Source organism: Sardina pilchardus, chromosome 21 (genome assembly GCF_963854185.1).
Source record: "Sardina pilchardus chromosome 21, fSarPil1.1, whole genome shotgun sequence".
Taxonomy (NCBI): Eukaryota; Metazoa; Chordata; class Actinopteri; order Clupeiformes; family Clupeidae; genus Sardina; species Sardina pilchardus.
In genome coordinates, this window is record NC_085014.1 from 26,034,413 (window position 1) to 26,049,422 (window position 15,010).

Here is a 15,010-nt window from a genome sequence, read left to right on the forward strand (position 1 = left end):
CAGCTTTGGCCAGGTATCAGGGTATGGGCCTACGCATGGTCTTGAGCTGCCACACCAATGCCACAAGCTTATTCCATCACCCAAGGCACAGGCGAGTCATTCGGGACTTCATAACAATTGGGCTACCCTTTACTTGAAACATTTCCATGGGCAGACAGACAGACATTTATCACGCAGTGGATATAAGTGATGAGGGTATTGTTGGTACAATTAATCAGCCATCGTATGCATGTTGAATTAGCATTGATGAACAGATTATTGTCAGGGGGAGCCAGTTGAGAATGTTTCTGAAAATGGTGCTGTAGGCCTACTCTCACGTACTTAAGAAATTCTCATAAAGTTGCCATAGGCTACTAAACTAATGTTAAACCATTTGGAACATTTATCGTCAACAGAATCTTATTAAAGTCGCGTGCACTCACATGTTAATATCGCACTGTTTTGGAGGCCTATAAAAGAACTGAATATGATTCGGCAGCACCAAAAACTTCGTAATATTTGATCGTTTCTTTTTGCACTATATGCTAGAAAATTGCCCTTCCAGTGGTGCATATGAAGGCTACGCCGCTAACAATGAGGTGAACCAAGTTAATTTCTCAAGGCGTGAGGAACCTTGACCCTTCATTATTCGCCGACTTGAACTCAGGCCGCTGTGGTGTGGGCCAGCAGCACATTCAAAAGCCACATTGTTTCTTCAAGCCTCGACTTTGAGGCACCAACGAATCTGTTCATTGTTGAGGAAGCAGAGCAAGGAGTCAGATTGATAAACGGGGGAACAGCAGAGAAATCGCACACGATATCGTTGGATCAGGCGCTGTGTTGGTGAACAAGCCCAACAGACGTCCTCGAGATGGGTAAGTTTAATGATGTCCACTGCCTCAGCATCACCGAGATTAATTAAACGGGGATTTTATTTAAATAAAAATGTGTGTTTGATCCAAGAGTAAACTCTTCAAAGATATATGATTGGACTGTTTATTTCAGTTCCATAACTTTGTTTCAAAGTAGCCTTGTAATATAATGTTCAAATTGTTCAAAATGCAATGTGCTGAGGATCCTGTTTCACCTGTTACAATGTAACTTAAAAAAAAGAAACTGTGTAATCATCCAACAGTGAATTGTGGGACAACTTGTTGCCCCACCCTCTCCCAAATTTAATTTTGACTTACAGTTACCCCAAAATGTAAGGAAAGCATGGTGTACCCTAGATATTTTGATTATCTGTGTTAATTGCCATTTTGTGGTTGAATGGTTGACATTTTGTAGCTGTAGTAACTGTAACCCTCATCATTGTCACCAAATATGTTTTAGTAGTTCTAAATTATTGGGTAAATACATTCGTATGAATTGCAATGTGATTTTTATTTATTTGTCATGTCTCGTTATATGCAAGGTGTTATATAAATGCCTTTCAATAGACCCTTATTTTCTTTTTGATTTATGGCTCTGTTGTCAGCTATACTGGCACCAGCCCCTAAAATGTGTACTGCTCCAGCAAGCTGGTGTCTGACGCCACAGTGTGCGTTTTCTCCACCACCCATGCCATGGTCTACTATCCCTTTCCCTGGCTGCTGACTCCCATCCCACCCCCTCTGAGATCAGGCGTGGATATACACTGGCCCGCATGAGACATTGAGGTGGCTCTTGCCTTTTGTTTGCTTGACACTGCTGGCCCTTGTGTCCCCTCTCTGCAGTGGGACAAAGACTATTGTCCATGAAGTCACAAAAGGAGCCTCTCTCTGTCTCTCTCTCTCTCTCTCTCTCTCTGTCAGGGAGCTTGCAGGACCTCCTTCTTTTCTCACACTCTCTTCGAGGCACAGGCCTTGAATGGACAGTGGAGCTGATCTGGAGTTGGTACAGGCCGACCCGTCTTGCCCCAGCGCTCAGATTCAGTCCGCACATGACTTTCTGAGGCAGCACGCCTGCTGAGACGGCACAGACAAGCACTCAGACCCGCAGGAGAAAAAGCTCTTTTTTCCCCCTTTTCTTTCATAACTCCGTGCCTCCAGTAAAGTGGTCGATGTGGAGGCTGTTGTGTCTTTTTATACACCTGCTCTCTTAGTCATGCACCCTAATGGACTTGAGAACGCTCTGTGTGATCAGGTGGTGAGCACAAATCATAATGTTCCTGCACCAGAAATCCCCAGATCCTTCTTGGACAGTGTGTTTCACCGTAATATATGGTAATCTGTGCATTGAATCATAGTGGGTTTTTTTACATTTTTTATCTTTCTTAGGTGTTCATGAATGCTGCATGCGATGCCTTGGTGGAGTGCCCTATGCCTCCCTGGTGGCAACCTTGCTGTGCTTCTCTGGCATCGCCCTATTCTGTGGCTGTGGACACCAGGCTCTCACCGAGACTGAGAGGCTCATAGAAACCTACTTTGCCCGCAACCTGCAAGACTACATTACCCTAGCATATCTGTGAGTATCCAGTCCAGTGTCTCCACAGCTGGTCCCTGACATCGGAATCTTTGACAGTGACCCACCCAGTCCTAACTATTTAGATCACATTCAAATTTCAGTTTAGTTTAAAATTGTGTTCACACGGTTACTTCCATAGAGTTCTGTATCACTAACAACTCTTTGTGTTCCTCCCCTTCAGTATTCAGTACTTCCAATACATCATCTACGGCCTGGCCTCCTTCTTCTTCCTCTACTGCATAGTGCTGCTGGCCGAGGGCTTCTACACCACCAGTGCCATGAGGCAGACCTTCGGCGAGTTCAGGAGCACCGTCTGCGGCCGCTGCCTCAGCTCCACGGTAGGATCAGCAGCTCTGGCATGACGTTACAGTTCAGGGACATGGAGCCTCAAAGAGACTTCCTGTCTCACGCAAGCACGGTGCACACGGAGGTTGTCTGATTAAGGAGCATGACTTGCACTTTCATGGAACCATTCATTTCCCTATACTTTTGTCTCCCTCTCAGTTTTTATGGAAACATTCTTTGTCTGAATCAAGAAAAAGCTAAAAAAATAAACACACAAACAAATATTCCTAAATAATTATGATGTCTTTGAATCTTACAATGGACTCCTCTTACATCCATTCACAGTTCATTGCGGTCACATACATCCTGGCTGTCGTCTGGCTGCTAGTCTTTGCCTTGTCAGCACTGCCAGTGTACTTCTTCTACAACATGGATGCCACCTGCCACACGATCGATGATCTGACTGAGACACCAACAAGCATCAACCAGCTGTGTATCGACGCCAGACAGTATGGTTAGTGCCCTAGAATGTGTGCGGAAGTTCAGTCAGATCAAGTGTTGTGGGTATAAAAAGATATATTCCCCCACGGATTCACAGTCAAGACTCATATTCAAAATTGCACAGTGGAGGTGGAATGTAGCTCTGTCCTAGGCCCTGTCTGTTAAACCAAACCCCTGTGGAGGAGTATTGCAAGTAATTTCATCACTTCTTATAGATCCGGGGCATCCACTTCTATTCGTCTGCTAACACTTGCTCTGACGAGAAAAAAAAAAAAAGAAAAATCAAACAGTTCTTGTTTCTTGTCTCCCTTAGGGTTGCTACCATGGAATGCTATTCCGGGGAAAGCCTGTGGAATGACCCTGTCAAACGTGTGCAAAACAAGAGAGGTAAGCTCAGCCTAAGGCTATGTGTGAGTCTCGACCTCCCAAGTGAGTCCATGGGGACCTCCATCAAAAGCCTGCCACAAATGAAAGTGACACCAAAAAAAGAAACCACTCTCCCCCCTTCCTTCTGGCTTCAGTCGCCCTTTGCTCAGGCACTGTATTTTCTCCCCTCTCGTCTCACAGTTCTTCCTGACCTATGACCTGTACATAGCAGCGTTTGCGGGCGCCGGGATCACACTGCTGGCTCTGGTGAGTACACAGCTTGGGGCGCAGCCTCTCACGGAACACAATGGAGCCGTGGCCCTACGAGCAACTTGTAGTAGGAGTCGAGGAATCCAGCTCGCCATTAGTTATGCACGCTCAGACTGTGGCCCATCTGTTCCCCACTGGCCCTGACAGTCTGACTCAACCAGCTGAGAAGCGTCTTTGCTTTCAACCAGCTGCAAAGTGTGGGGAACATTTTTCCTCAGTAGCATAATGTCATGACGTGTGTGTGTGTGAATCTGAATTTGACCTTATGGGTTTTTTTGCGTATACTGAAGCTCTGGTGTCTTCTCTCTGGTGTTTATATCTGTCTCTCTCTCTTTCTCTTTGTCTCTCTCACCAGCTGACCTATATGGTTTCCACCACCTATAACTTTGCAGTGCTGAGGTACTTGGGGAGAAAGGGCATAAGTCCACGGTGTTAGACTGTCCTCCTCTCCTCTCTGTCCTTCCACTGCTATGAACAATGCACGTCAAGGCGCACACTTCCAAAACAACACTGGACTTTGTGAACTTCTTCTTAGACTGGGCTGGTTGCTAAAGATGCCCATTTTCATTTTTCAGCAAGTGCAAAGCTGTAGGATCTACACTTCTGTACTTTATCACTGGGTCAGATTTCTCACTCACGGTAGCACTGTTATGGCAGTTGAGGAAGACCATGAGGAAAAACTTGGACTTAAATGTATGTTTTTGTAAATGTTGCTGTGTGATGTTTTTGGAAAGAGGACCTAAACCTTATTTTTGTGATTGATTATGTTTTACACTGGCACTGTTTGCTTGTTCAGGCCAGTCTCAAATGTTATTGCCAAATGTTGGTCACTGCATCAGCCTTTTGCTGTTTTTGCTTAGATTTCTTTTGTCTTTCATAACCCAACCCTGTGTTTTTATTATTTTTTTTATCGTTGCGATAAGCTGTGACCTTAACGAGTAGACTCGTTGCCCCCAAAAATGTTGATATGACGTACTGAAAATTTGCTACAGAGGCCTTCAAACATGTAGCACTGGAGATGACGATGGGTAGTCTGAATACCATTACCTACATCTGGTTGCCATGGAGTCAGACAAAACTAGTACTTGCAGTCTTGCTGTGACCCCAGTGCCTCTTTCTCACAGTCCTTTTGGTGGGCAGTTGAAAGGTTCTCACAATAGAGCAGAGCCTTCTCAGACAGGGGACCAATCAGGGGGGCGCTCTACCGCAAACCTGTCACTATGCCCCATGCAAGGGGTCATTTTACATGTCAGAGGAGAGCCTGTGCGCACAAAGAGGGGCTGAAATGGTTCAGCTGCTTGAATAGAACCCTTATGTGACGGGCGCATGGCTCAAGAACAGCCCCTCTCCGGTGGTAGGCACGGCAATGGAGTCAAATAGTTGGGGTGGGCTCTGTCTTTGTCTGACATGGCAGCCAGATGTCTTGGGGAGTCAGATGTTCATAATGGTTTCCAACAATGCATGAGTGAAAAAAGGGTAGAATGGTTATTATTCTGAGCCTGGATGTTTGCTTTTTAAGATGAGAAGTAGCCTTCGTTTAAAAAGGGAATGGTGTGAATATGTAACAAGAAGATGGCTAGATGTTTCTGCAGAACTGCGGGTGGTATGTGCGCGTAGACTCCTCCTAGTTTTTGCCAAATGCCATCTCTTTATGCAAATGTGATGTCATCTGAGTGGAGTGGATCTGCATGGTCTTGATCAGTAACTGTCAAGTGAAAAATTAGTAGTTATTGTATAACATGTCTTCTCTTACCTAAGACCAATGTGTAATTATTGCTTACAGAAAAATGTAAGTTATATTCCTGTGAGTATTTTGATGTCCATTACTAACAATATTTGTTGGAATTATAGCTAGATGATATAGATGGCCTATTTGACACATACTTTGTCCAACAGCACAGGTTACATTTTCTAACCTGTTGACTGTAGTGGAGAACTTTTATTTTTTACATCTTCTAGGGTTGTACACCGCACTCTCCAAAGCCAAGGTGCCAGAAAAACGTCTGTAAGATATAGGGAAAAAAGTCTCTGCACACTTGGATCCATGCAAAAAAGTGTCTTTACTTATACCAAGCTTTCGGTCCTTAGACCTTCATCAGGGCATTGCACAGTGCAGGTTGCCTGATGAAGGTCTAAGGACCGAAAGCTTGGTATAAGTAAAGACACTTTTTTGCATGGATCCAAGTGTGCAGAGACTTTTTCCCCTATTTTTTACATCTTAGAAATGTGTATGTTTTCAATAGGAAGTCCTGTCCTGTCGGGTCATGTCAGGTCATGCATGGCTACAGATTTATGGTAGTAGGGTTCTGTGTGTACACGCCTCGCCGCCATGTCACCCTCAGGTGCAGGTGTGTAGCCGCCTCCTCTCGCCCCTGCAGGTTCACTACTCCACACACCTGACGGTGACTCAGGTGCTGCTGAGGAGGCGCCAGCAGGACCAGCACAGGAAGGAGAGCAACCAGCTCGCCCTGTTTGGGAACCTGCTGAAGGACCGCAACGGGAACCTCTGCTCGCCCTACGCCCCGTCCACACTGGACATGTAACCAAGCAACAGCTGCCTCACTCCCATCACCCAAAGAACAGGGAAGGAGCCAACACTATACTGCATAGAACTGAACAGCTGAGTTTAGAAACATAATTGTGTTAGATTAGCTAAATATTTTCTCTAAGGTAGCATATTGTGACAACCCAGATGAAGTCGAGACAAATTATATAATAATTTTTTGCAATGTGTCAAAGTGTTTTGGGGTGCCTCTATTATTTTTGTTATGGGATAGAATTTAAGGATAAACTGAAACCCCTTTCTTCTATGAAATCTAGTTGTAAAGCATATATCAGATTATTTGGAGTTGTCTACTTGTTTCAATTCAGTGTGTTTCTGTTAGTTATTGTAACTTAATATGGCTATAAACAACTAGTGATCACATACCCACAAGCACTGTATTTTTTAAATGTATTCTTTACTTTTATCATGAACTAAAGTTACCACAGTGGTCAGACTATGGTTGAAAAAAAGAAAAACATCTCCAAAGTGGCATTTTTCTTATCCATCCTGAAAAGAGATCACTCAGAAGGCATCTTTTGTTTGGTATTCTGCATGATTTATTTAGAGCATTGCCACTGGATATTCACCACTAAATTAGTAAGGTTTGTAAACAAAGCCAGTCCTGACCTCCTTAGTGCAACTGAAGAGATGATTGGAGATGGCGAAGGTTGGAGGTTGAAGGTTGGATACACGAGGCGCTTTCCAACCATTTTTTCAGGGACCATTAAACAATTTCTTCTCAGTTCAAAGCATCTACTAGTGCAACACACTGTGGCGTAGGAAACTGTGGTTTTGTCCAGTGTCAGTTAGTGCAGTACTTACGAATGAATGCCCATTGCTATGTGAATCAGCCACCTGCTTGCCAGAACACTCCAGCAAGTTTGCACAAACTGCCACTGCTTACATTCTATGCAGTCTAGCCCTCTGAAAATCAGATTTTGGCATCACTTAAAAATTCATGACTGGTGCAGTGATAAACAAACATAATGCACAGACCAATGATTCGAAACAGAAATATGATCCAACTTTGATACCCATAAGGACTTCAATGACAAATATCCTCTTCTCACTGTTTTGAAAACAAAATGTAATATCCAGAGAGCCCTTCGGGCACCAAAGTTTTCCAATGAGGAAAAGCCATTGAATTTTGTGGGCACCTTTCTGGTAAGAGTACCAATACAGGCAGCATGCTATAACTCTCATCCAAGTATTGACTGAGCATAAGGCAAGCTGCAGCTTTGTTTATTAATTGATGCCCACTGACTTTAAATATTTTAACAAAGTTTGATAGACAATCAGCACTCCCCTAGAGGGATTAATTTAGCAAGCCCTCGGGAATGTAACACATAAAACAGTGAGATAAGACAAGTAACATCAAAGCGCCATCAGTTTTGCATTCATACAGATACCAGCTGTTGCTAACATTTCGTACCAGACTGTGAGAATATCATACAAAATCATTAAATACTGTAAAGAAAGTTCATACCACAATATTACAGTGGAAGTAACACAGTGTTGTACAGTGTTGTCGTTTCCTATTCACAGTGTACCTTTCATTTGCAACACTTAAGATTCAGACAAAAAGATAAGCAGGGAAAGAAAATCAATGGAACGGACATATCACAGCCACATCAAATAAGACATCATGCAGATGTGAGCAAGAATGGAAACAATCTCTAGTGTATAGGCGTTGCGGCAAAACGTATTATGGTTCTACACTGTAACAGAGCACACAAAACAATTCTCCACTCAGAAATGTAAGATCGAACATAAAACAATAATATCCCAATATTGAAATCATTCTAGATTGCGGAAATCTATTCCAGACTATGCAGCAGAGTGATGGAGATATAATACCTTTTAAATCAGGTATATCGAAGGACGGATGCCTTTTTGGCTTGAGGATGAACAGATCAAGACACTGAAATTTCAGATACCAATCAAAATGAACAGAATTGTCAGTTAAAAACAAACAGACAACAAACAAAAAGATCAAAGGCATGCACTCAGCTCCACTGACTTTGCATACAAGTAGGTGTAACAAGTCCAGACTAGATCTGTGTTATGGATTCAGAGACTGGAATGTTCTCAAACGGCCTTGCCAAGGCACAAGACAGCATAGAGGAGACACAGATGGTTCGGTGTAATATGGACCAAGGCTCATACTTTCTTTTTTTTGATGAGACTTGAGATGGGACTATATGGAACCCAGGAGGGGTCATTGCAAGATATTTCTGTATATCAATAGAATATGCACCCTTTCAGTGAATTGTGCACTCATTTTACTAGATTGTGTGCACAACTTAGTTCATTTTACAAAAATTAAAATGAGAGCACAATTTACTACAATGAGTGCACTATTTAGTAAAACATGTGCACGATTTAGTAAAATATGCGCACGATTTACTAAATTGAGCGCACAATTTAGTCAAATGTGAGCTCAATTCATTAAAATGACTACACGTTTTCTGATACACCAAGAATATCTTGCAATGATACCTCCAGGGTTCCATAAACTTGCAATTGATTCCTGTCACTTTGAAGGTATTTCAAAAGCCATGCAATAATTAAAGGAGCGAAACGAGTCAGCTGTTGTAGGGCACCCTATCTGTTGTCATAGTGACATGGGACAAATACCCTGCATCACAGGTTTTATGAACCAGTTCATACACAGCACACTGCAGAAGTGAACAGGTTGTGCCATCAGTAACAAAAACAACCCAGTAAAAGAGAGTACACAAAACTGTAAAGGTTTAAAGATCACTGTAACAAAAAGAGGAAGAAAGAAGTGACGCTACCAACATGTACCTGTGTAAAATCCATGTCGTAAAGAGAAACCCTAATGTCTATCCCTTTCCAAAAAAAAAACATACATTCCCTTTGTACCCATACACTTTAGACTTGGACAATAATTTAATGTCTTCTCTGACTTTTCTTAGTTAGACACAGAACTGAATAGTAAGTAGTTTTATGCAGATGTATGTTTGTTTGTCAGCCATGTTTAGTACTGTAATATGAGCTGTAACACTGCTGGGAGAGGAGACTGCATGTCAAGTACCGGTTACAACCTTGAAATGTGAAACTGACGTGCAGCAAGCTGTGCTCTTGGAAATTCTGAACGGTATACTGACAAGAGTCCATCAGAATTCTGTAATGTGTTTTAGTACCAGACAGCAAATGTATAATGTAAACTGAACAGCATGTACGACCATAGTGCCGCAATAGTACCATATCTCGATTACACTCTTATTATTAGCAGTAGAACCCCTCAACGGCTTCTTGCGCCTGTACCTGTGAAACAACATAGGCCGGGGGTGAGGGGTCAAGGGTCAACCAAGCAAGGACGGGTCAGGACAGCACAAGGCCAGGAGGCAGAGCAGTTCAGGGTGGAGCTGACTCAACAGCAGCCAGAGCGGGGGGCTTTACGGTTCCCGTGGAGGTCAATGGTGCTGCTGAGCAGGGCATGGTCAATCTGGTCCTCGCCTTTGATGACCTCTCTGACGGCTGCCTCAAAGGCCGAGCCCACGTTGGTGTCGTCCTTGGCGCTGGTCTCAAAGTACGGGTAGCAGCCGTTCTCCTCGCACCACGCCCGCGCCTCGTCTGCCCCAACCTCGCGCTCCTGCTCCTTGTCCACTTTGTTGCCCAGCACCACGAAGGGGAAGCGCTCCGGGTCGCGCACGTCCGAGTAATACATGAACTCCTTCTTCCAGCAGCCCAGGTTCTGGAAGCTCTGCAGGTCGTCCACGGCGAAGGTGAGCAGGCAGCAGTCGGCGCCGCGGTAGAAGGGCGTGCGCAGGCTCTTGAAGCGCTCCTGGCCGGCCGTGTCCCAGATCTGCAGCGTCACCAGCCGCCCGTCCACCTCCAGGTCACGGTTCAGGAACTCCACGCCGATGGTGTGGAAGGACTGAGAGTCAAAGCGGTCAGTCACGTAGCGGTTCATCAGAGAGCTTTTGCCCACGCCCCCGTCGCCCAGCAAGATGACCTTCAGCAGCAGGCTCTTCCCACTCATGCTGGCCCACTGGCTGGTTGACTACTGATGGATTATTGTAACCTATCAGGAATACAGTCGGTCAGGACAGCCTCATATGAAATTACATTCAAATACTTATTACTCCCACTTTTCCACATGTTTTAAACAGTAAAAGCTTGAGAAAATGATTAAAATGACACGTGACACACACAGGCCTAGGCTACCACTTGTTTACTTATAGCCTACCACAGACTGTAAAAAAGGTCAATGACCAAGCATGTTTCAAAAGATGACCACCCTCTCCACATACAGCATGGGATTGGTCAGCTACGACAAATGACTATTGCCAAATAAATAAATAAATAATAAAACAGATAACCGATTTTGTTATCATCTGCAAACTTTCAACAAGTGCGCTATCAAATAACATGTGTTCCCATTTCCAGTTTAAGGTTTCACAGTAGCCTAAATTCTTAATTTCATTCGCGAGACTCCAAAGCAGATGAAATATAAGATTGTGTTTAGGAAGACATTAATGTTTTCCCGAGATAATTGTCCCTTCTAATATTAAGGTTTCTCAATAAAACAACAACAATGAGTCAGACAGATGACAACGAAACAGGAAGTACTAAATCTGCGCATGACAAGCTAACGGACTTCAGCGAATTTCTGGCTAAGCCTTAACATTAGCTATTATTTCGGAGTTGCAGAGAAATATGTTAAATCTTCCATCGCACGTGAAAGGCGCATGTAGTGACTGATTAAAATTGCACAAGACATTACAATTTACCAGAGACATACTTTGTAAAGAGTCGTCGTTAGTTAGCTGTTAAAGCGGTACTAGTCATTGCTCTCGTGTTAGCTTGTTATTATCGGCAGCTGGCTTGGTTTGTGTGATGACAGAATCCCAGAATGTAAACCAAGCAGACATTTCTCGCGTAAAACTAATTTGCACACAACGGGATTAAAACATGCACTTAGAACAAAATTAAACTGTAAAGCAACCCAATAATTTACCTCATTCTGTACCATGATATAATGAATCCTTGCTTGCCCAGCTCACCACTGTGATTTAATATGCTATGAACTTGCAAGGGATGCGCCCTCCCGCATCCCAGATGCCACGGTCCTAGAGCCCATCACATGGGTAGATATCGTTTACCTGCTGCATCGGTTACACAGTGGCCTACACCGAGCTTCAAAGTTTTCTCTTTAATTTCATTTTGCGGCTAGCGCCCCACATGCTGTGTATCAGTCTTATAATTAGATAGCAAGTCACGTTCTCGGTGCATTCCTAATCTTAACGTTAGACCACAAACGATGTCACGCAAGACTGATTATGGCCTACTTATCACATTAAGTTTGACATTAGGCTTACGTGCCGTAATTTCATACTTTTAAATCACCAGGAGTAGGCTATGGATCAGCATGTTTTTAAGAAGAAAGTCTATATTATTTCTTTCTTCAATTAAGAACTCAGAAGCAACCACAAATAAAGTCGGAAGTCTTTTTAAGAAATTGTCGAAACATGAGGTCTACTGGTTATTTGGTGTAAAACATATTGTCTGTAATTGGCTTTGATATGGGAATTTTCTGTGCGGTGAATTGAACAAGCCAATTTCATAATGTAAGATAATTAAAGTAGGCTAGTTGCACATTTTGATTGCACACATTTTAAGTCATTTCTGCACTTTCGCGAAACTGTAGGCTACCTGCGGGTGAATTGTATTAGTATAGGCTTTAAACAATCAATACAAATGACTTAAGCTATAGTCGGCTTAATTTCAGAAATCTTATCTTCACATACTGTATTCTGAACTTACTCGGGGCATTTTGTCCGATCAGTGGAACAGTGGGCTTTTATTTTGAAATTGTCACAAACTTTCCAGGAACCGGAAATGTACGTCCCTTTAATAACGCCACTGTTTTCCTGTAGAGTAGTCACAGACGCCCATCTAAATTCCATGTGTTTTCATGATTAAACCGGACGAATGAGGCAAATATGCAACGTGCGATGTGTACATTAAATAGATAGAAGGGTTTGGAGCTTCCCTAGTTCTGAGCTGTTGCAAAAGGTAACGCTAATTAAATTGCATTACAACTTCTCTGGAATGCCCCTCCTAATAGCATGACAAAACTGAACTGCTATTGTTGTTATTCTAACTGATTGTTGGTAGAGAACTACTCATCAGCTATTTCCCAAATGTAATCATTCACGTCTATTTAACGTTGCCTTTTAGACTGATTATAGGGGGCCCATCCATGCATGCATAAGCATAGGCCTAGCCTACTCCACATTTGATCAAAATACGTTTGTTTCCCAGATGGGTGTTGTCAGCTTGCTGTTCCTGCTTCACTCACTCCCATCCTGGGGTCAGGAACTGTTGCACACTGGGGACCATGGAGCGTTCCTGCCCCAGAGTGCTTTGACTGACATGGAGTTCACCTCAGTCAGCTCTTACCGAGGCCCTGGCAACAATGACTCTCGGGGCAACAAAGAGCTGCCAATCATCCTTTGGTGGAGTGCTGGCCTCTTCCCCCACTTCCCCGGTGACACGGAGCGCATCGACTGTAACCACTCCTCCTGTCTGGTCACGCGCAACCGCAAGGTCCAGCTGTACAAGCGCACAGCGGCCATCATCTTCTACGGCACAGACTTCCGGGCCTATGAGGCCCCCTTGCCCCGGTTGCCCCACCAGACGTGGGCACTGTTCCACGAGGAGTCGCCCATGAACAACTACGTCCTCTCCCACGGCCCGGGCATCAAGCTGTTCAACTACACGGCCACGTTCAGGCGGGAGTCGGACTACCCCCTCACCCTGCAGTGGCTGCCCACGCTGGAGTACCTGCTGCAGCCCACGGCCGTGTCCCTGCAGGAGAAGAACCGCTGGAGACGGGCCGGCCTGGCCCCAGTGCTCTACATGCAGTCCCACTGCGACGTGCCGTCCGACCGGGACCGCTACGTCCAGGAGCTCATGAAGTACATTGAGGTGAGAGCACTTCCTGCGCAGTAAACTATGTAGAGACCTTGTGACCTGTGAGAGGTTTTCTTTCTCCATTTATACAGTTAGTTTTAAGTTTCTGTCACAATTTCTTATTAGTCCATCTGCCTTCTCCCTCTCTTGTCTTCTGTCTTGTTAGATCGACTCCTATGGAAAGTGCCTGAACAACAAGAACATGCCAGAGCGTCTGGAGGACACAAGCACAGCCACCGGCGAGGACGGCGAGTTCATGAGCTTCGTGGCGCGCTACAAGTTCCACCTGGCCATGGAGAACGGCCTGTGCTCAGACTACATGACCGAGAAGCTGTGGCGCCCACTGCACCAGGGCTGCGTCCCCGTTTACCGAGGGTCCTCCTCCGTGGCCGACTGGCTGCCCAACTCGCACTCCGCCATCCTCATCGAGGACTTCCCGAGCCCTCGCAAGCTCGCGGAATTCATTATGGCCATCGACAGCGACGACGCGGAGTATTCGCGCTACTTGGAGTTCAAGACTCCCAGGAAGATAACCAACCTGCGGCTGCTGGAAGGACTGGAAAGTCGGGAGTGGGGCGTCAATGACATGAGTAAGCCCAACTATCTCAACGGCTTTGAGTGCTACGTCTGTGACCAGGAGAACCAACGCCTGGCAGCTGAGAAAGCCCACCAGCAAAACCCGGAGCTTCACGCACCTCCCTCACCAAAGATGGCCAACAACTCCCACATGGGCTGCCCGCTGCCCAGCCCAGGCTATGGGGAAGTTGACGATATTCATCCAAATGATGGGTAAGATGATAATGTGACCTAGTCCTATACACTAATGTTTATTTTCATCCCAATACATAGTGGCTTTCCCCATGCTAATTGTAAATGTGTGTGTGTGTGTGTGTGTGTGTGTGTGTGTGTGTGTGTGTGTGTGTGTTGTTTGTGTGGTGTCAGTTGGCTCCAGATGTGGCCCCAAGATTACTGGCAGAGCTTGGACCAGGCCGAGGGTCTGGAGTCTCTTATCCGACTGAATGAGTCTGACCCTGGATTGCTGTGGCATCACATACAGAAGATAGCAACGAGAAGAGCGAAAGGTCACTGAGACTCTGTGAGCTGTGGCAGAGTGCCCACTCAGACAACATTTGTCCCACCTGATGTGACCATAGAGACTTCAAAGCCTCAAAGTCTTTTTACTGACTTTTGATGCAAAAGGTGACTGATTGATGTTCTTTTAGACACAGTCCCCGGGAAACATTTAAGTGGTGCATCTTTTTAAAACACTAGGTAAGTGTCAAATACTGTATGTACACTAGGAGAGAGACAATATTGTAAATGTCAATATCCTTTTATATGAAAAGGGAAACAAAAATGATATTGAGTAGTAAGTGAGCAAAGTTAAGTCAGTAAAGCACAGCCACCAAACTCTTGGCTCTCAGGAAATGGGCATGTATATTATCTACAGATACATAAATATATTAGGATACAGGCCTTCTGAGTGGGAAGCCAAACTGCAGACTTCACCAACTTAATATTATGAAACTACTTGTAAAACACACAGTTTTTATCGTTATCTGTAAACAGTTTTATTCGATGCTGTAATGTTTGTACAACTTTTTTACAATCATCTGAGCTTTTTATGTTTTTATAAGACAAACAAAAGAGATAAAGTGATATAACACATTTCAT

General features: G+C 44.4%; 3 protein-coding genes across 9 annotated transcripts; 2 read left to right on the top strand and 1 right to left on the bottom strand.

Annotated features, from left to right (window-relative positions):
* Positions 1–349: 349 nt before the first annotated feature.
* Positions 350–6,772, top strand: plp1a (proteolipid protein 1a). Of its 3 annotated transcripts, XM_062524044.1 has the most exons (8): positions 350–854; positions 2,238–2,424; positions 2,606–2,762; positions 3,055–3,223; positions 3,524–3,597; positions 3,778–3,843; positions 4,202–4,245; positions 6,225–6,391. In XM_062524044.1, exons 1-8 carry the CDS (start codon positions 851–853, stop codon positions 6,244–6,246), a joined length of 723 nt encoding a protein of 240 aa, XP_062380028.1. In that variant the 5' UTR covers positions 350–850; the 3' UTR covers positions 6,247–6,391. The 3 variants fall into 3 exon arrangements, with proteins under 3 accessions (XP_062380028.1, XP_062380027.1, XP_062380026.1); XM_062524043.1 differs by lacking the exon at positions 6,225–6,391 and having other exon boundaries at positions 4,202–5,887; XM_062524042.1 differs by lacking the exon at positions 4,202–4,245 and having other exon boundaries at positions 354–854; positions 6,225–6,772.
* A 2,612-nt stretch (positions 6,773–9,384) lies between these two features.
* rab9b (RAB9B, member RAS oncogene family) lies at positions 9,385–12,203 on the bottom strand. Of its 5 annotated transcripts, none has more exons than XM_062524050.1 (2): positions 12,185–12,203; positions 9,385–10,442 (listed from the first exon to the last, which is right to left on the bottom strand). In XM_062524050.1, the coding sequence occupies exon 2, from the start codon at positions 10,398–10,400 to the stop codon at positions 9,789–9,791; it is 612 nt and encodes a 203-aa protein (XP_062380034.1). In that variant the 5' UTR covers positions 10,401–10,442; positions 12,185–12,203; the 3' UTR covers positions 9,385–9,788. The 5 variants fall into 5 exon arrangements, with proteins under 5 accessions (XP_062380034.1, XP_062380032.1, XP_062380029.1 ...); XM_062524048.1 differs by lacking the exon at positions 12,185–12,203 and adding an exon at positions 11,524–11,619; XM_062524045.1 differs by lacking the exon at positions 12,185–12,203 and adding an exon at positions 11,379–11,484.
* Positions 12,204–12,281: 78 nt separating this feature from the next.
* On the top strand, positions 12,282–15,009 carry fut11 (fucosyltransferase 11 (alpha (1,3) fucosyltransferase)). The gene is made up of 4 exons (XM_062525003.1): positions 12,282–12,436; positions 12,686–13,351; positions 13,503–14,125; positions 14,279–15,009. The coding sequence occupies exons 2-4, from the start codon at positions 12,686–12,688 to the stop codon at positions 14,424–14,426; spliced, it is 1,437 nt and encodes a 478-aa protein (XP_062380987.1). The 5' UTR covers positions 12,282–12,436; the 3' UTR covers positions 14,427–15,009.
* The last annotated feature ends 1 nt before the right edge of the window (position 15,010 follows it).

Coding starts and splice junctions, on each gene's coding strand:
- plp1a (XM_062524042.1), top strand. Junction 2,763..3,054: donor GCCGCTGCCTCAGCTCCACG/GTAGGATCAGCA, acceptor ATCCATTCACAG/TTCATTGCGGTCACATACAT. Junction 3,224..3,523: donor TATCGACGCCAGACAGTATG/GTTAGTGCCCTA, acceptor TGTCTCCCTTAG/GGTTGCTACCATGGAATGCT.
- rab9b (XM_062524050.1), bottom strand. CDS start 10,400: ATGAGTGGGAAGAGCCTGCTGCTGAAGGTCATCTTGCTGGGCGACGGG.
- fut11 (XM_062525003.1), top strand. CDS start 12,686: ATGGGTGTTGTCAGCTTGCTGTTCCTGCTTCACTCACTCCCATCCTGG. Junction 13,352..13,502: donor AGCTCATGAAGTACATTGAG/GTGAGAGCACTT, acceptor CTGTCTTGTTAG/ATCGACTCCTATGGAAAGTG. Junction 14,126..14,278: donor GATATTCATCCAAATGATGG/GTAAGATGATAA, acceptor GTGTGGTGTCAG/TTGGCTCCAGATGTGGCCCC.